This window comes from Tachysurus fulvidraco, chromosome 19, assembly GCF_022655615.1.
Source record: "Tachysurus fulvidraco isolate hzauxx_2018 chromosome 19, HZAU_PFXX_2.0, whole genome shotgun sequence".
Lineage (NCBI taxonomy): Eukaryota > Metazoa > Chordata > Actinopteri > Siluriformes > Bagridae > Tachysurus > Tachysurus fulvidraco.
This window is the reverse complement of record NC_062536.1, coordinates 15,208,041-15,228,500: the sequence shown is the minus strand read 5'-3', so window position 1 is coordinate 15,228,500 and position 20,460 is coordinate 15,208,041. Positions and strand designations below refer to the sequence as shown.

Sequence of the window (20,460 nt, the reverse complement as noted above, 5' to 3'; positions counted from 1 at the left end):
ACTAAAGCAGAAAACAGTTCTCTTATTTCTCTTAGATTATCAGGATCTAAAACACCTTAAGTCCAGCACTGTCCAATCACAGTATCTGCTCACAGTGCACTAAAATAACTATTTACTCCTGTACTGAAGCTGTTGGTTTTAGCAGCTATGCAGAAGGAAGACAGACTAATAAAGAGAAATAGATAAGCTTGTACAGTCTGCATGAAACCATAATCATTCTCGCACAGGAAATAATATGATCGTGGTTATCTAAGTCTCTCTCTCTCTCTCTCTCTCTCTCTCTCTCTCTCTCTCTCTCTCTCTCTCTCACACACACACACACACACACACACACACACACACACACACACACACACACACACACACACACACACACACACACACACACACATGCATACATACAGTGCAGTGGGGTCCAGAGACATTTTGTGCAATACCAAAAATGATGTATTTTACATCAAATCCATCAGTATGAAATCTGAATTCAGAATTTTACACAAAGCAGTTAACATGTTTACATTTAAATAGGGACTTGTGTATCTCTGTCTGTGTGTGTGTGTGTGTGTGTGTGTGTGTGTGTGTGTGTGTGTGTGTGTGTGTGTGTGTCGCCCTCTTGTGGCTGTATTATACAGCTACATCGGCTGTTCTATCTTCTCTGAACCTTGTAAACCTTCTCTCTATATATATAATTTGTGAAAATGATTCTTGTCACTATACATAAATATATCTAAATTCGAGTGTACAAATATTGATATGTATATTCCTTTATGTATTTGCAAATATACGTTTGAAGCCTATTAAGATCTAATAACAACCCATAGACTGTTTAAAATGTAACGCTCATAACACCAACAAAGATAAAGAAGGACATAAATAAGGGAAGACAACAGAAATTAAGGAATGTAACGTATTTTCTTTCTTAATAATTTTTTTCCAATAATATATCTTATTTTAAAATTGTTCGAAACATCCAGACTTTTCTTTTAAAATAAAAGTCGCGCCCGTGCACAAGCCGGAAGTGTCTTTGTGGAGGGCGTGTTCGCAGCGCGCGTGGCTGTGATGGTTGTCTTCCTGATGATTTAAGACACAGCGCTTCGCATTTAAAACAGTGAATATAAACAATAACAATGATGGAGACTAAAACCACTGAAGGCTTGATGTCCTGTAAGGTACAGTATGTGGAACATCATGTCAGATTTCTATGTAGATTTGTGAAAATGAAACTATTTCCTGATACTGTTTTCTTCCATAAATTTTTAATAATGATTTCTACTAAAAAAAAAAGAGTTTAACATAAATATAAATCGACACCATAGTGGATCCGGTTATATTTGTAAATGTAGAGGGGATAAATGTAATGGCTACCATGGTTACCGCGGATGTGCACGTGCGTGAAAAACAAAAAGTTGCGTTCAACAAATGCTTTTTTTTTTTACTCCGTCTTTCATGTATTCCGACAAATCCCGCCTCCTTGATTACGATTGGATAACAATTCATCCTTACAAACAGAAGACCAATGAGACTTAGCTGTTCAGAGGCAGCGGCATGCTTTTAGCCAATCACATTACAGGAGGCGGGACTTATGAGAAGAAACCTTTCATTTTATCAATACTGAAACTTTGTGGAAAAAGAAAAAAAATGATATAAAAAAAATATTTTAAATATAATATCTTTCTTGCTATTATAATAATAATAATAATAATAATAATAATATTTTTAGAGGCACTACTCCATTTTTTTTTATTTGTTTCAATTCCAGTGTGAATTAGTGAAGGATGAACTTGAAAAGCTGTCACCTGAACATGAGAAAGCAGTTGAATCAGATACACAGAGCTCTACGGTTCAAGCTGAACTGCAGCGCCGTGAAGTTGTACCTGATCTGGGTGAAAAAGCCGTACCTGATCTGGGTGAAAAAGGGACGATTATGCAAATGGAGACAGGAGTGTCCGTGTGTGGGACCGTGGAGATGGACTCTGTGGGCCATGGAGCTGTTTTTGAGACGTGTACAGCAAAGATCACTCCAAGCCCGAGTGAGGCTATGGAGACGTGCATCTCTGAAAAGGAGGGAGATCAGCACCCTGTAGAGAGAGATTCTACAGGGCTTGAAGTTGTACCCAACTCCAGAACAACAGAGATCACCCCAAAGGCGAAGGAGGAGATGGAGTCGAGTTTGTGTGAACAGAACGGAGATCAGCACACTGACGCTATGAAGAACGCTGTAGAGAAGGACGTACTGAGTCCTCTACTTGGGGGAGGAGGATCTCTGGCTCTGCTGAGCGCACAGTACAGAGACGAGAGCTCAGACGACCTCTCGGAGAGGTGAAATAACACATCACACACTTTTCTTAACATCTAGGGCTCATGGGTTTGTTAACATGCATCAGTTCTGTAAAATATCTAATTCATGACTTATTTATTTATTTATTTATTTTAGTGCTGCATTTTCTTATATTACATAAGTAATTGCATACAAGCATGAAATACTATGATTTCTTCTTTGTCAGTGACTCGGACTCCTCTTCATCTACATCGTCCTCATCCTCGTCTTCTTCATCTGAGCCCGTTATCGTAAAAAAAGTATGTGGGCAGGATGAAGACGAAGAGGCTGCTGCTCCTGGGAAAAAAACTGCAACATTAAGAACTCAAGACGAGCTGCTTATTGAGGTGAGCGAGTGTGTGGAACTCGTGTATAAAGTCTACTCCGATTGGAAGAGATATCGAGCTGCCATCACTGACAGGTCATTGATAGGGTCTGAATTGTGTGTAGGACCTTCCTGCAGTGGAGAATCTGACCATTGGGCTTCCTGAAGGCACTGACATGGAGCCAGTTGGAATCATCTCAAGCATTGTGGATCAACTCGGTAGTTATCTGTCTGTCTGTCTGTCTGTGTATATTTATTTATTTTTGCAGAGAACTTACGGTTGCCATGGTTACAGTGTTTGTGACCCTCTCACAAGCTCCACGAGGGATCAGAGTAAGCTTTATGAACGAGGGCGTTACCTACAGATTTCATATTTGTTTCATTTTCTAGTTATTGTTGAGTCTAAAAGGGACACTCAACCCCTGAACGAAGACAGCATCTTATTCAGCAAGGGCCGGGTGTCTATCGGCAGGGTACGTGATCTACTCCTACATTTTATATGCTGTTCAAAATTTTTTCCAGAGTGACACGATCAGCTGTGAGATGAGAACTCAAAAACCTTTTTTCCTTTTGTCTGATTGCTGACTTTCAAGCTACTGATCAAACAGAATCTTTTGATGTTTTTTTGTTTTTGTTTTTTTTGTCCTAGGTGTTTGAAGTCTTTGGTCCCGTGTGTCAGCCGTATTACATCCTGAGATTCAACTCTCAAGAGGACATAGAACAGAAGGACCTCAAAATAAGGGATCCGGTTTACTTTGCCCCAAAAATCAAAGATTTCACAGAGTACATCTTTGTAGAAAAGATCAAGCTGTGAGTAACTAAAAAAAAAAAAAAAAAATTATGTATGTATATGTACATTGCCTTGCAAAAGTATTCATACCCATTGAACTTTTTCACATTTTGACACGTTACAACCACAAACAAAAATGCATTTTATTGGGATTTTGCGTGATAGACCAACACGAAGTCGAAGGAAAATGATAGTGTCCAAATTTTTTACAAATAAATATCTGAAAAGTGTGGCGTGCATTTGTATTTAGCCCCACTGAGTCAAAACTTCTGAGTCAAAACTCCTTTCGCTGCAATTACAGCTGCAAGTCTTTTGGGGTTTGTCTCTACCAGCTTTGCACATCTAGAAAGTGACATTTTTGCCCATTCTTCTTTGCAAAATAGCTCAAGCTCAGTCAGATTGGAAGGCGAGCATCTGTGAACAGCGATTTTCAAGTCTAGCCACAGATTCTCAATTGGGTTTAGGTCTGGACTTTGACTGGGCCGTTCTAACCCCTGAATATGCTTTGACCTAAACCACTCCGCCCCAGTCTCAAGTCTTTTGCAGACTCTAAGATTGACCTGTATTTGGCTCCATCCATCTTCCCATCAACTCTGATCAGCTTCCCTGTCCCTGCTGAAGAAAAGCATCCCCACAACATGATGCTGCCACCACCATGTTTCACTGTGGGGATGGTGTGATCAGGGTGATGTGCAATGTTAGATTTCCACCACACACAACTTTTTGAATTTTGGCCAAAAAGTTCAATTTTGGTCTTCATCTGACCAGAGCACCTTCTTCCACATGCTTGCTCTGACCCCCACATGGCTTGTCGCAAACTGCAAACAGGATTTCTTATGACTTTCTTTCAACAATAGCTTTTTTTTCTTGCCACTCTTCCGTAAAGACCAGATTTGCGGAGTGCACGACTAATAGTTGTCCTGTGGACCGATTCTCCCACCTGAGCTGGGGATCTCTGCAGCTCCTCCAGAGTTACCATCGGCCTCTTGGCTGCTTCTCTGATTAATGCTCTCCTTGCACGGCCTGTCAGTTTAGGTGGACGGCCATGTCTTGGTAGGCTTGCAGTTGTGCCATTCTCTTTCCATTTCCGGATGATGGATTGTACAGTGCTCCGTGAGATGTTCAAAGCTTGGGATATTAATTTATAACCTAACCCTGCTTTAAACTTCTCCACAACTTTATCCCTGACCTGTCTGGTGTGTTCTTTGGTCTTCATGATGCTGTTTGTTCACTAATGTTCTCTAACACACTTCTGAGGGCTTCACAGAACAGCTGTATTTATACTGAGATTAAATTACACACAGGTGAACTGCCTTCAGCAGTTGGTTTCACTGGATTGTAGTTAGGGGTATCAGGGTAAAGGGGGCTGAATACAACTGCACCCCAAATTTTTCAGATATTTATTTGTAAAAATAATTATTTGGACAACATTTATAATTTTTGTTCCACTTCACAATTATGTGGCAGTTTCTTTCGGTCTATTTAATAAAATCCCAATAAAATATGTTTTCTTTGTGGTTGTAACTTGTCAAAATGTGGAAAAGGTAAGTGGGTATGAATACTTTTGCAAGGCGCTGTATGTATGCATGTGTGTGTGTGATATATTTGTATATGTGAGTTATTTGAGGTTTTATTTCCACTTTTGTTTGTTCTGATTAAAAAAATATGTTATGACTGCAGAGCTAAAGGATCTGATGCTTCTTGGAAAAATGATCAGGAGCCTCCACCAGAGGTAAATGTGCAACTTTCGTATATTCATTAGTCACTACTGAACTGTTTAGCTACAGCACACACACAGACTTGCTGTTGAAGGACAGTCAAGTGTTTTATTCCTTAAAATGGTGGACACCTGATAACTAGGAGCAAGTAATATCCATCCATCTGGGAGCGATTGGGATTTAAAAAACAACAACAAACCAGTCTTGCACTTCTAGTTAGGACTGAAAGTGACCCTGAAAACAGTGAAACTAGAGATACTACTGTTGTTTTTTTTGTGCTTGGTGTAAGTCTTGGGTCATTTTATTTACGTCTGTTCATGTTCGTTGCTGAATTGTCAAATTTTATGATTATGATGTTCTAGACATGAATTAGGATCCGTTCAAACAAGACTGGAGGTGTCTGAGCTGAGGGGGCAAAAAAGTGCACGTCTAAAAGTGAAAGTGAAAGTGACGTGACATACGGCTAAGTATGGTGAACCATACTCAGAATTCGTTCTCTGCATTTAACCCATCTAAAGTGCACACACAGCAGTGAACACACACACACTGTGAACACACACCCGGAGCAGTGGGCAGCCATTTATGCAGCGGTGCCCGGGGAGCAGTTGGGAGGTTCGGAGCCTTGCTCAAGGTCACCTCGGTCACCCTTAGGATTACGAGTCAGACTCTCCTAACCATTAGTCCACGTCTTGCCCCTAGTAAATTAATTTGACCCCGATGTGAGTACTCAGTGCTCGCAGATATGAAGTGCGCTTCAGTTACTAGAATACTATTTAAATAACCCGAGGTGTTTAATCCTGTCAGTTATTTAGTAAGAAGCTATAGTAGATATTTTCGATATTTTCACATCACACAGTACACAGTACGATTTGCTTCGATTACCATCATTTATCATGACGTACGTGCAGATCTGAGTCGTTTCATGTCGTCCGATTCGTACACGACGCCATGCACTACTTTTTATGTCACTTAGTATCATGGGGTGTGAGTAAATGAGCATGGTATCATACAGAAACCTGACAGCTGTAACGGATTAAATGCATCCCTGCTTGAAGCCGTATAGAGAAGAGGTCGAGGGACTCTTTGGCTCCGTGGGGACTGGGTTACTGCTATCTGGACAGAAACAGATGTAGTTCATATAGTTTAGCTCATCTAGGTGTGGACAGCCAATAATTTGTCAAGAATGCTAGTTAGTAATAAATGAGTTTCTATCACTTCAGTTCTTAGAGATGATGATAATGATTGTGTGTGTGTGTGTGTGTGTGTAGGCCCTGGATTTTAGCGATGATGAAGAGGAGAGGATGGTTAAGCAGAAACTGAAGGCACAGAGGAGACCACAGCAGCAGAAACATGAAGAGTCTGATTCAGGTGAGTCACTGTTCATTACCTCACACCTCATAAACTCTGCTCTCTTCCACACTGTTAGACGACTGAATATAACAGTTTCTACACAATAGCATCATTTCCGGAAAATTCTCACACATGATTATCTCAGCAGACAGTGAATCCTCTGCCAGCCGACCTCCACCTCCACCAAGGAGAAAACCCCGGCAGAACAGGAACCCACAACGTGGCCGACCTGCTCATCAGGAGCACCACGGCGGCTTCCACGCTAACTACCACACCAATCCACACTTTCAGCAGGACTTCGTGCACCACCCTCCGGTCATGCACCACCCTCCTGACCCGTACAGACCTCCCTTTCAAGGCCGTGGTTACCCTCCTCCCTACCCCCAACCCCCATCTCCTCACATGGGTATAAACCTCTGGCACCCCTGCCCTTACCCAGGACCCATGTTCTACCCTCCACCACCTCCACCACCTCCACCAGCACCTCCATCAATCTAACAGTATTATCTCAGAGCTGGATTGACTGAGAGCTGAGGCGGAAAATCAATCAAGGTTTAAAAGAAACTTCATTAAAAGTGTCCTGGTAGATATGGATGTGTATAGAAGAAACGAATGGAACATATACATTGAGATGTATTTTTGTAAGAGTTTTGGGTGTGTATCAGTGCGCACCGTCCACAAAAATAACGGTACCAGTCCGTACTTTTCCTTGCTGCTATGGATGTTAACTGAATATGACTTACATGTAATTGTAAATAGATACAAATTAGAAGGCATGCTATTTGGTTCAGACTAGAGGTGTGGTACAGAATAGAGGTGTGTTTCGGAAGTGGAAAACCACGGGAAGTAAGGAAAAACAAATATTAAAAAGGATCAGGATACAACTATGTTGGCGTTAAGTTAAATCTAAATACATATTCATTTAGAGCTCTAATATTATTATTATTATTATTATTATTATTACATTTTTGCACCTTTTAGTCTATATCTTTCACCTGGAAACATAAATATAGAGTAAATATATATTACTACAATGTTAGATATGTAATTGAATGTTGGACCATATAAGGACAAATGATTGTACCTTTTGTTTTACTCTAAAAGCTAATTATAGATGCAGCACATGCCCATTAGTACAAAACATCTCACTCCAGCAACAAGGAAAAGTACTGATAATTCAGACCTTCTCAGCTTTTTTTATTAAATAAAATAATAAGGCCTCATTACAAGTTGTGATTTTTTTTTTTAAAAACATTTCTGTCAAACCATCATCATCATACCAGCTCTAGCGTTTTTCTGGCTTAACATATCGTATATATCTGATTACCATGGATGCTAAATTCTGTCAATAAGTGTTTAAAAATTTTGGCTATGTAACACAAAAGTAAAAGTGCGTTACATACGTCACAGTGTATTATTACAAAAGTACGTATTTGTGATATTTGAGGAAAGGACCGACATAAGTGAAAGTCTTACTGTAGCTGGTATGTCATTTTATCAGACAATGACACTACACAGTAATACTACACACACAGAGTGACTCGCACCTACAAAGTGACCAGAGATCGTTCATTTTCAATGAGAGCTGGTGACTTCCAGCGACATATGTGACAGGAACCATTGGCGACTAGATGTGGGCATGTCCAGTGATGCAAAAAGCCAGGAAAAGTAACTTGATGTGACATGGGAGACATCTTCATTTTTATTACCTTTAACATTTCATAAAGCTTTTGGCAGAAATACATCAGATCATACAGTATATTTTACCGCATTACGTGTTGGACATAAATGTTCATTAGTTGAATTCAACTGCTGCACTTAGATTTTTATTATAATTATCTAAATATAAATCTGACAAGTGGCCCAGTGGCACAATCCCATGCTTTCATTGGTGTGGCCCGGGTTCGATTCCTGGGCAGGAAGCTAACCCAGCCATTCTCGGTGCCGTTCCCACATGATCCGCTGTGGGGAACCCAAACAGGGAACAGCCAAATGATAAAGTATCCCAGAAAGTGTAGGGAAATAAATTATCCGCTGTAATCAAATGTGTTAAAGAGAGTTTAGTTAATTTAAGCTCTTGTCTGAGGATGTGTGGTCTATTTCAAACACTCCTAGCAATTGCAAAGTATCTTCATGCTTTAATAGAATATATTTTTGGGTGTTCTGAAATAAATGCTGAAAGACTCAATTATGGAAAAAAGAAATATTTGCAAGATTGATCATAGCACTGTCATCATTACATGGCTCAGAAACAACAACCTTGGGGCATGCAAGCTTTTGTGCTAGTCACTCAGTAGTGCAAATACAGGAACTGTCAGCTTTCCAACTCGGTCATAAATTATTTTATGGTTTGTCCTGCTCACTGATGAAGAAGGTTTTACTCCATGATGAATAGCGGCCATACTCCAGGTTTCCACTGCACACTCCTGCTAATAGTGCCTCCACCTGCTACAGTACTTTTATACAGTGTCTCTTACAAAGATAAGTCATACAGACTGCCATGACATTTAATATGGAAGAGAAATCCGTATCGGATCGTATACCGAGAGGTCGACTGTTTTGTAATGATGGATCTGGTATCAGCCAATACTCACAGCACCGACGTCATTGTTTTTAATGTTGGTTTTTGTTGCTCCAGTTGTGTATATCAGGGACTGGTCATATGCAGCTGGACACTGGCAACAGATTTCCTTCTTCCTGTGGAATCTGGGCCGCCTGAATGGAAAGCATGGGCCTTGTTTGTGACAAGAGTCGTCTGAAACAGGAAGCAGCTTAGATACTGTTTATCTTGATATATTAACTTCCTCTTTAACACTGTTATGAATAGTGTAGAGGTTTGTGTAAGTCATTTTAAACAAGGTTATTGTTTTTTTTTTTTTTATCATTTTAATAGAGACAATGTACACACAGACTTGAATGTTGGATATTTTAAAAAGGGTGCTATGGTTTTCTGTAAGAAGAGGTTTTTTTTTTTTTAACATCAATGTAGGGGTCCACATTGTGAGCACCAGAGAGACATATGTATTTCCTCTAGGTTTTCTGACACAGGAAAGTCTTCAGGAAGGAGGGCTTGGTGGTTTCTCACCGTCATAACCTTTGCAAGTTGCTCACAAGCCAGAACTTTGAACAAGACCACTTCAAATCATAGTATAAAAGTGACTTATTACACTAATATCTATAAGGGATTATTTGGGAGTATATTTGAAATAAGTCTTTTGTTTTAGAAAAAAAATGCACTATTTTATGTTGGACCAACTATTGTGGCTCTAGCTGGTTACAAACAACTATTGTGTCTGAACATACTGAAGCACAAAATATCACTCAATAGACGTGTTACTTATTTGTTCATTTTTGCTTATTTGTTCATTTCAGGTGCCAATAATATTGGAGATTGCGATCCGTTCAAATGTTGAAGTGATTTTTTTTTTTGACTTGAAGACAGGCCTGCCCTCCTTTTCCATATACATACGGATGAAACAGGAGGAGAGACCGATGTTTCAGTGAAGAACTGCAGCAGAAAGAGAAAGCATCTAGCAACAACGAACAAGTGAACAGAGGAGAAGAGGAGCAGGGAGAGAAAGGGGGAGCGAAAGAGCTGAAGCGACGGAGTGTGTGTATGAGAGAGAGAGAGAGAGAGAGAGAGAGAGAGAGAGAGACAGAGGATAGGATAGGATAGGATAGGAGGAGACTGGGGAAACGGTCAGAGAGAGGTAATGAGCACCGAGCTGCAGGAGTATTAGCTGTCAGCCTCCTGAGCTGCAGATCTCATTAAAGGTGAGTATGTGAAAGCTATTTGTGTGTGTGTGTGTGTGTGTGTGTGTGTGTGTGTGTGTGTGTGTGTGTGTGTGTGTGTGTGTGTGTGTGTGTTCCTGCCAAACATATACGATGATGCAGTACATTGTTCGGGCTTTATTTTGCCAGAGAGACTGGATGAATAGATGAAGCTAGATGTGCAGAAAGGCTTAGTGTGGAATGATATAATTTTTTTTTAAATACTTTTATTTCAGACATTGAGATATATGATCTAACCCTGTGTGTGTGTGTGTGTGTGTGTGTGTGTGTGTGTGTGTGTGTGTGTGTGTGTGTGTGTGTATGTTTCTCGCAGGATGAAGCGACCACTAAGGCACAGTGTGTGTGGAGCCTAAGGTTCCCTCTGAGGTATTGTGTGTGTGTATATGTGTGTGTGTGTATATATGTGTGTGTGTGTGTGTGTGTGTATGTGTGTTTTTCATTCACAGTGCTGTGTCACTGCTTCTGCTGCATCAGATCCTTCACGTGTATAGACGGCTCTGATCCCCTGCCAATCCCCCCTCCCACGTTACTACGACAACCATGGACTGCGGACTGCGTCTGCCTCCTGTCATCGAGGAGGTCATGGACACTGCAGGTGCGTGCGTGCGTGTGTGCATCTGTGTGTGTGTGTGCGTGTGTGTGTGTGTGTGTGTGTGTGTGTGTGTTTACAGGTCCATTTTGTTTTGTCTAGGGGAGGGAAAATATACAAATAACGCTTGTGTTGTGTCTCTGTCTGTTTTTTTGCCCTTGGATTGATTTCAGAGGACTGAATTGGTGTCAAAGTGTTTTGCCATCCAAAAAAGAACGCATGCTTTCATTAAGCAGTTAAACTAGTAAAACAGAATAGACAGAGAGATAGACAAAAAGCCAGCGAGCCAGCAGGAGAGAGACAGACGGCCAGTCAGTCTGTAGTGACACGTTTCTTGCTTATGACTCCAAGCAGATGGTGGGGCATGCTGAGTGTGACGCTGTGTAAACTGCACCCAGCATTATAAAAGAAAATATCGGTCGTATAAACGTCCATTTCTGCATCACTGTATTAATCAACAGTGTGGAAGACATTCTGGCTCATCAGTTAGTCTGCACACAATATCTATAAATATGTGTATGCTCCTGTGGTGTGTTGTCTGAATGTTCATTTAAGTGCAACTACAATTTTAAAAAGAAATGTTACCGTCAAACACATAAAGGTAAAATACGAAGTAATGGCTTAGCTCGTGTGCCTCAAACCTCTGTGGTTGTGTGTATAGAGATTGTTGTCTCTGTACTTTGGGGGTTTCCTCCAGGTACCGCAACTTCCTTCCCCAGTCCAAAGACATATTTTGTAGGCTGATTGCCAACTCTAAATTGTACCTAGTGTGTAAACAAGTGTGTGAGAGGATGTCTTGTGTCTTGTGTCCTGATTCCCCTAGTGTAGGATTCGGGTTCCCTGTGGCCCTGTGTAAGATAATCACTACAGAAAATAGATGGATGGAAATATTTGGGATGTGTTTAGTTGCTAATTTGCTGTTGGCTGCCGTTGCATTTTCATTATTCATGTGAGACTGGCACAGTGGGACATCAGAGTTACAATGGAGTTTAATAGAAAATCTAAATTTAAATTATCTCAAACATTGGAATCAAAGGTCCAGAATGCATTGCAGATAAGATAAGATAAGATTAGATAAGACATACCTTTATTCCTCCCACAATGGGGAAATTTATCTGTTACAGCAGCAAAGAAAAAGTCATGCAAATATAAAAAAAGAATAAAACCGTTATACAGTATAACACAACACAATATATAAATACAAAGAGGAAAAAAAAAAGACCACGATCAAGGTGGCGTGGGGCAGTGGTGGTGCCACTGGTTAAGGCTCTGGGTTGTTGATCGGAGGATCGGGGCTCAAGCCCCAGCACAGCCAAGCTGCCACTGCTGGGCCCTTGAGCAAGGCCCTCAACACTCCCTGCTCCAGGGGCGCTGTATCATAGCTGCCCCTGCACTCTGACCCCAACCTCCTCAGTTGGGGTATGTGAAGAAAAGAATTCCACTGTGCTGTAATGTATATGTGGCGATAATTAAGGCTTCTATTCTATTCTAGGAAAGTAGTTACGCTAACAGATATATTGCACACAGGTAATATCGCACGGTTTTAACATTTCTGTTATTGCATGTGTGTTATGTGGCACGCTTGTGATCACTTATAGAAAGTAGCTATTTAGCAATCTACAAGATGAGCGTGATGATGTTGATCTGTTTGAACGGAGTGTACAAATTAAAGGACTAAAGAGCCGGTCCATCAATCTATATAGGCGTCAATTTGAAATGAAACAGCACGTAGATGAAAGAACGTTAAACTAAAACGTCACGAAGGAATTTTATTGGGTTACGTGCGGATGTTTTCTATAATGCTGTACATTTGGGTCATAAATAAATTGAGTTACAACTGTAATAATTGGTGGCTGTAAAGCAGTGTGAGTCGTGGTAATGATGTTTATGGTCCTGAGTAGACAGCTAGAATAAAAAATAATACTAATACAATATACAATGTGTTAACACAAAATCGACACCGCAACGGCTGGTTTGTTTTAAAGACGGTCTGGATTTCTTGTTGAGAGAAAAGTGTAGGCACTGCTCAAGGAAGTTATTATTGAATCTAGGAACATTACTAAGCTATTTTCTGCATACAGCAGAAAGAGTGTTTCAATATAATCTATGCTGAGGGGATATGAAATAAAACACTATTTTTTTTTTTTTCAATCCCACTGTGCGCTGAAGCTCGACCCACACTTTTTGCTCGGTCTCAACCGCATCTAATATCCATTCTATACAAATCCAACTGTATTTCACATTGCACAGGCATTAGACTGAGATTTATTGCATAACGGAGATGAATTGAGGAAGAGACAGAGATGGGAAATGTTGAATTGAGGAGGGTGAGGGACCGAGGAAATGAAGAAGAACATTTGCTTGCTTATGTATAAGCCAAGGTAACGAATGTATGCACAGACAGTATGACTAATTAATTTTTTTTTACGCCTTTAATTCAGAGCATGTAGCTTCGTTTACATGAAGCTATCTTTAGAAGCTAGCTACCAAATTTTTTTGTAGCTCTGATTTGTTTTAAATATCATGAATATGACATTGCTCAGTTGTCCAGTAGCAGTGTAAGTCCACTGGAACAAGCTTCAGTCAATGTCAAGACTTTTATTTGAATAAATCCAATAATATTCCATAGATACACACGGCTAATCATAAACAGGCTCAGTTTTTTTTCTACGATCTTCTCAAGCAGTCCGAGCGCTTTGAGATCGGACAATGCTCTAGGTGGAGGCGGACGTGTCTGTACACTTTGACATTTTAAATACTGTGTATGTTTCCTTCCCCACTTCCCTCAGTTTTCCTCTTCCTCTGTGCCTCCCTTCCTCTGCATAACTCGAGCTGTGTTGTTTGGCTGCTCTATAGAACGTTCTGGAAAAGCATAGCATCAGGGCTAATAGTGGGAGAATTTAAGGAGTGAGTAAGACTAAATGCAGAGAGAGGGAAGTTACATACACTGGACTGGTGAGTCACTCTAAAGTAACTAGGTAGAGTTTGTTTGGTTTAGAGTTTGGAAATTTCTTTTGTTCTTTTCTCAAACTCTTCCATCCTGACTCTCTGTCTCTCTCTGTCTGTCTCTCTCTCTCTCTCTCTCTCTCTCTCTCTCTCTCTCTCTCTCTCTCTCTCTCTCTCTCTCTCCATCTCCATCTCGCTCTCTCTCTTTGTCTCCATATCTCTTTCTCTGTAGCTCTTATATCTTTTCTCCCTCCCTCCCTCCCTCCCTCCCTCTCTCTCTCTCTCTCTCTCTCTCTCTCTCTCTCTCTCTCTCTCTCTCTCTCTCTTTCTCTCTTTCTCTGCAGCTCTTCTTTCTCTTTTATCCTTACTCTCTCTCTCTCTCTCTCTCTCTCTCTCTCTCTCTCTCTCTCTCTCTCTCTCTCTCTCTCTCTCTCTCTCTCTCAGTGTGTTACTTTTCCACTGAGCTCGTCATTCTTCGAAAAAGCATGAACACTGCAGAAACGTGTAATTTTTTCAAGGACGAGTCTCATTTGTCTTGAGTTTTTCTGCTATGGCAGCTTTGGGATGTAATCAGGAGATCCTAACTCTGTAAACTGAGCAAGTGAAATGCCTGAAAGATGGCTGTTTGAAAAACTTTCAGTACTCTGGTTGTGGAGATGAAAATAGTTTTCTACATCCTACATGTCACTGAATATAAAGTCCAGATGATGAAGCAGGTGATCATTATCACTGGTAGTTCCCACTCACAGCTTGGGTGGGTGGGGTTGTGGGTGTTGGGGCTGTAACCATGGCAACAAATTTTGTCAGATATGCTTGCTGTAATGTCATACAGTTTTATTCTCTGCATGACAGAGGGGGAGGGAGAGAGAATGAGAGAGAATGAGAGAGAGAGAGAGAGAGAGAGAGAGACAGACAGAGAGACAGACAGAGAGAGAGGATTACTTTAATCATGCAGGGTAAGCACATCTCTCTCTCTCTCTCTCTCTCTCTCTCTCTCTCTCTCTCTCTCTCTCTCTCTCTCTCTCTCGTTCTCCTGTTTCTCCATTGCTGCAGGCCAGGATGGAGGTGATGTGAATAATTCATGCCTCTCTTCACTGCACCAGAAATCTGAAGCGTTCTCTCTTTCATTCTCCCTTTCGTGCATTCTTTCTCACCCACAAATTTGCTGCCTCCTTTTTTTTAACACAATATCCTGTCTTTGAAATGCACATATGTTTCTGGCTATTTTCTGTATATTCAGTTTTAGCCCTTTCTTGCTTGCTAAAGGATTACATCTGATAAAGTCTATCATAACATATCAGTAACACAAAAGTAACCAACTAAAAATAAAATAATAACTAAAATAATCCCAGGCATTTTAATTTGTAACTACAGCAGCGATCATTAAAATCTCTCTCTCTCTCTCTCTCTCTCTCTCTCTCTCTCTCTCTCTCTCTCTCTCTCTCTCTCTCTCTCTCTCACACACTCACACACTCACACACACACACACACACACACACACACACACACACACACACACACACACACACACACACACACACACACACACACACACACACACTCTCTCTCTCTCACTCTCTCTTTCTCTGTCTCTCTTACTCTTTCTCTCTCTCTGACCTGCTCTGATGTCTGTTCTGTATTTTTTGGCTGGGAAAAACTTCATCTTGATCTTACACTGTGGAGCAGAGGACAAATAATTCACAGAAAGCATTTATATAACACCTCAAAGCTGAAGTGAGGTGATCAAAACTAAAGTAATAATCTGATAGTTAATAGAACAGATTCAAGTTTTGTGGTACTTTTTGCAGTATAGTTTGTTTGTTTGATGTCGGGGTGAAAAAAGTATTATTATTATTATTATTATTATTATTATTATTATTATTATTATTATTATTATTATTATTATGATAAGCATGCCGTACTACACATACTGTATCTGTTAAGAAGCTAGTCCAATATACACTTGGTAAATGTCCAAGTATGATGATTCGCTCATTAGAAAATAGAGCAGGTTAAAACAGAATGCTACATCACCTCCACTTTGGGAATTCATAAACTTTTTTGTTTCATTTAGTCCGTATTAATGCAATAATAATTTAATACAACAGTATGTAATTTAGCTAGCCTGAGATGTTAACATATAACACATATCAGTGCTAATTAGCATACACAAAAGCAGCATATACAAGAAACAGAGATAGTTTTATAACATTTCAGCCAGTAGATCAAGTCCAGGATTACTTAAATGTGATAAAAGGCATTACATTACCTACAATTTTTATTGAAGTCGAGTCACCTTAATTTATATAGCACATTTATAATACAGCGAATGTCAATGAAATCTGAAACAAATAAAAGAAGATTGCACAAAAAAATGAAAGAAAGAAAACAAACAATAAAGCAAAGGGGAAACTGGGTAGCTGTTTGATCAGTCTCAGTCTTGTGACAGAAAAAGCCTGGGCACTTTTGTATTCATGAGGTTCAGTGTAGTAAATTAGATTTTACAGGAAACCAATCTATCTGATTGGGCAGCACATTGGAGTTTAAACATGCATCTACAAAGTAACATTGACTCAAAAAGCTTTATATGCATCACTTCCTCTAACCAATGATGATCGAGCAGAAGCTGGAGCTTATAGACATGTAGCCTTTATTTTTGTCACATATTCATTACAGCACAGTGAAAGTCTTTCTTCACATATCCCAACTTTGGAAGATGGGGTCAGACATCATACAGCACCTCTGGAAAAGAAAGGGTTAAGGGCTTTGCAACGGTGGCAGAATGGCAGTCCTGCACCCTGATCCTCAGGGCAACAACCCAAACAACCTCGAGCCTTAACAGCTTGAGCCACTGCCCATGCTGTGTGAGACAGTGGAAAAGCAGATCTGGTGTAAAGAAGGGAACAAAGATGATAGACCTCAAACTGACAGGACCAAGAGCTCGGGATAGCAGAATAGATTTATGTAGGATTCTGACCTTGAACTTAAGGCTATTTTTCTTGCTCAATGTCACCAAGACTAAGGAACAGTATTAAATTCAGCACCACTGTCTGAGTTTGATATAACCACAATATGTCACAGGGAAAATTGATATTTTGGACTGTATGTGACTGGCCTCAAATGCCAGTTCATGGTTTTTCAAATAAAGTGTAAAAATGTGGTATTTGTTAATTAATTAATTAATTAACAAAATAAAACAGACGAGTACACCTTTAGCTTATCCATTAAACCTTAAGCATGACTTTTTTTTTACTGCATATTTTGATTATAACCTTTTTAATATTTTAATATAAAAAAAATGAAATCAACGGTCAAAAATGGAAGTGGATGAAATACACGAATTTTTGTGATTTTTTTAAAATTTGTTTTTGCCACCGAATGCAATAGGAATGTGTGTGTTTGTGAGGATAAATGAATTGTGTGTGTTTCTGATATGTGCTTTTAGAAAGATTAGTGAGGAACGAAGATACCCGGGTGCCTCTGGAACCTGTCATTCATGTGTTTGCATTTCTCACCTCTTATTTTGGGTGATATCACTCTTTGAGTTTGAATTCTCTCAGTGTGTGAGGTAAAATATGTGTGTGACTTTCTTGCCTTGAGTATAATCTTGCTTTGCCTGTAATCTTTTTCGCCTCTACTGTTATGGGTGTATTATACAAATTATAGAAAATTATAGGTGCATTATACAATGCTGAGCAGCAATCATGTTGGTAGTGTGTGTGTGTGTGTGTGTGTGTGTGTGTGTGTGAGTGAGTGAGAGAGAGAGCGCTCAGTGAACCAAGGCTCATATGAATGTAGATGCTATTATAGGTGCCCTGTCTCCTAGGAGAATTCTAACAAGAATTAGAGGTGTCACTGTACGTGTGTTCATGTGTGTTCGTGTGTGTATGTGCATGTGTGTGTGCGTCTGTAACTGCCTGGATTCTATGCTGGGGTCCTCACACTCTGTGAACCCCCCAACTCCTATGTCTGTTTATTTTCTCTGCAGTCTTCTTAGCTGTCACCCTGTATTTAGCCAGCTGCGTGTGGCCTCACCTCTTCTGCAGGCTAAGCTTATTCAGCTCTTATTACACATTATTACACACACACACACACACACACACACACACACACACACACACACACACACACACATACACACACACACACACACACACACACATGGAGGAGAAAAGATTCAAATTGCAGCTATCTGCAGTGCTTAAAGGAAGAAGGCACTGGGCACAGCTGATGAGATAGCTTACTGAACTTCCTGTAATTAGCTGTTGCCATGGGCAACACTGATGTCAACATTCAAATCTGTTGATGCAGACCGTAATCAATAAAACATCTTGTTCTGATTGTATGGCTTCATGAAAAATTGCATGATTGGTTTTGCCACATGGTGAAGTCATAACGATGATCACAGTTTAGGAAGAAAATAATTTTGAATTTGATTATGAATAATATCGTTTAGAAATAAAAACATTTACTTCAATTACTACATTTTCATTTATTCAACTGCCAGCAGGGTTTGTTATTGTCAGAATGTACAGTATTTTACTGCTCATTATTTAAACACTAAGCAATGGGTATATTATATAACATGAGATTTTACACCCATTGTCCACTTTAATAGGAACACCGCTACACCTGCTTATTCATGTAGATATCTAATCAACCAATCATCTGCCAAGAGCGTCAGTTACTAGTCACATCAAACATCAGAATGAAGAAAAAGTCTGATTTCTGTGACTTTAACCATGTCATGTGCCATGTTGGTGCCAGATGAGCTGCTTTTGGTATGTCAGAATTTCTGAAAACACAATTAAGTTCTGTTTGTGAAAACGCCTTAGTGATATACGAGTTCAGAGGAAAACGGCCAAATAACCATGATGAGAAGAAAAGCATCTCAGGGATTAGGAACGAGAGGCTAGTTTGAGATGGTTTGGACATGTACAGAGGAGGGAGATGGTTATATTGGTAGAAGGATGTTAGAGATGGAGCTCCTAGGTAAGAGGTTCAAGAGGAAGGACACAGAGGAGATAAATGGATGTGTTAAAGGACATGAAGTTAATTAGAGTAAGAATTATTAGAAGATTCTAAGGATAAAGTAAGGTGGAAACAGATGATTCACTGTGGCGACCCCTAACGAGAAAAGAAGGAAGTAGAAGAAAAAGAAGTAGAAAAGCATCTCAGCATGCACAAGACATCAATCCTTGTATTGCATGGGCTACAACAGCAGAAGACCAGGTCCTTGAACAGGTTCAAGTCCCTTCAGCCAAGAATAGAAATCTTTAAGCTATAATGGGGCATAAAGTCACCCAAACTGGACAGTTGAAGAATAATGAACAAGTGTGGAACCTGCTGTGGTTAAAAATGATGGAGATCACAGATTTCCTTCATTCTGATGTTTGATGTAAATATTAGATGAAACTCTTGACCTGTATATCTACTGTTTAGTGTGTGTGTGTGTGTGTGCGCTTGTGCCTGTTTTTCCATCGGTCCCCATCACTCTGATTTCCCAGTAGTCTCAGGTGTGAAGGGCTTTTTAACACTCAGTATCTCACCAGGTGTCTTGTTTCTGACGTGTGACTGAACTCTGAACATTAATGTTCTATGTCTCTGTAATGCTCTTATTCCCTCCCATCCCCCATACGATGTATATATTGTTGTAAAAAATGATAACCAGTCACGTACATAGACTTTAACAGATGGTGCGTTTGCTGCTAACGCCATGTATGTAAAATATTAGATTAGACTCAAAATCAATGATCAGTTGTTATATCTTTGTATCTGTGTAATATTTTTCGTAGTACGATTGTTATGATGTAGATGAAATGATTTGAGGAATCCATTTAATAATGAATAATTTTCCAGTCATTGACATCACATTACATCACCAAGTACAATTATATTAATTACAAATGACTCTCTTCCTACACAAAGACTTCTCATGTCTCGCTCCAGTATTTTTACGCTTTAGTGCTGCGTTAATGTCAGTTCTGAACAGATGGAGATCTGGAGTGTGTGTGAGTGTGTGTGAGTGTGTGTGAGTGTGTGTGAGTGTGTGTGAGTGTGTGTGAGTGTGTGTGAGTGTGTGTGAGTGTGAGTGTGAGTGTGAGTGTGAGTGTGTGTGTGTGTGTGTGTGTGTGTGTGTGTGTGTGTGTGTGTGTAAGCCTGTGTGATTGTGTGTGAAGGTTAAGGACGTTGGTTTTCGGTTACCCGGCTATTAAGAGTGAGAGCATGGCTATAAGCAGGAAGCTAAGGTCACTACTCGGATTAGAGCCAGAGCCAGAGCCAGAGAGAGAAAGAGAGAGAGAGAGAGAGAGAGAGCGGTGTTTTGGATCATGACTCATCCATCTTTCCCCCATTAGAGAAGATAAGTCTCTCTGATTGGTTACGGGTTCAGATGAAATTGGCGTGATTGGCGAGTCATGCTGACAAATAGGATGAGATCAAAACCTGTTTCATGTGCTCAGTTCATGTGTGCACGTCCTATTTCCTCATCATTTCCCCTTGTGATAATATGACCTGAATTAAACAATTTTCCTTTTATTCTGAGAAACTGGGAGTAAATCTGACTCTCTGGTCACAGAATGTTGATTCAGCTAATGGACTGTTATATCAGTTATTACATACAATTAATCACCT

At 40.0% G+C, this 20,460-nt stretch overlaps 2 protein-coding genes across 6 annotated transcripts in view; both read left to right on the top strand.

The window, feature by feature from the left end:
- Positions 1-1,010: 1,010 nt before the first annotated feature.
- Positions 1,011-7,723, top strand: naf1 (nuclear assembly factor 1 homolog (S. cerevisiae)). Its single transcript, XM_027151886.2, has 9 exons — positions 1,011-1,169; positions 1,760-2,319; positions 2,505-2,664; positions 2,768-2,861; positions 3,033-3,115; positions 3,292-3,452; positions 5,113-5,164; positions 6,419-6,518; positions 6,649-7,723. The coding sequence occupies exons 1-9, from the start codon at positions 1,128-1,130 to the stop codon at positions 6,996-6,998; spliced, it is 1,602 nt and encodes a 533-aa protein (XP_027007687.1). The 5' UTR covers positions 1,011-1,127; the 3' UTR covers positions 6,999-7,723.
- Positions 7,724-9,931: 2,208 nt separating this feature from the next.
- The window catches only part of LOC113645833 (coiled-coil domain-containing protein 136), a 36,197-nt gene continuing 25,668 nt past the window's right edge, over positions 9,932-20,460 (top strand). For 2 of the 5 annotated variants that reach the window (XR_007138604.1, XM_027151728.2), the window contains exons 1-3: positions 9,934-10,274; positions 10,606-10,658; positions 10,767-10,887. Coding sequence is in view for 4 of the 5 variants with exons in the window: in XM_027151728.2 (XP_027007529.2) it covers positions 10,833-10,887 (55 nt within the window). In the remaining variant the exon portion in view is untranslated. The other 3 variants (XM_027151727.2, XM_047803919.1, XM_047803920.1) reach the window with 3 other exon arrangements.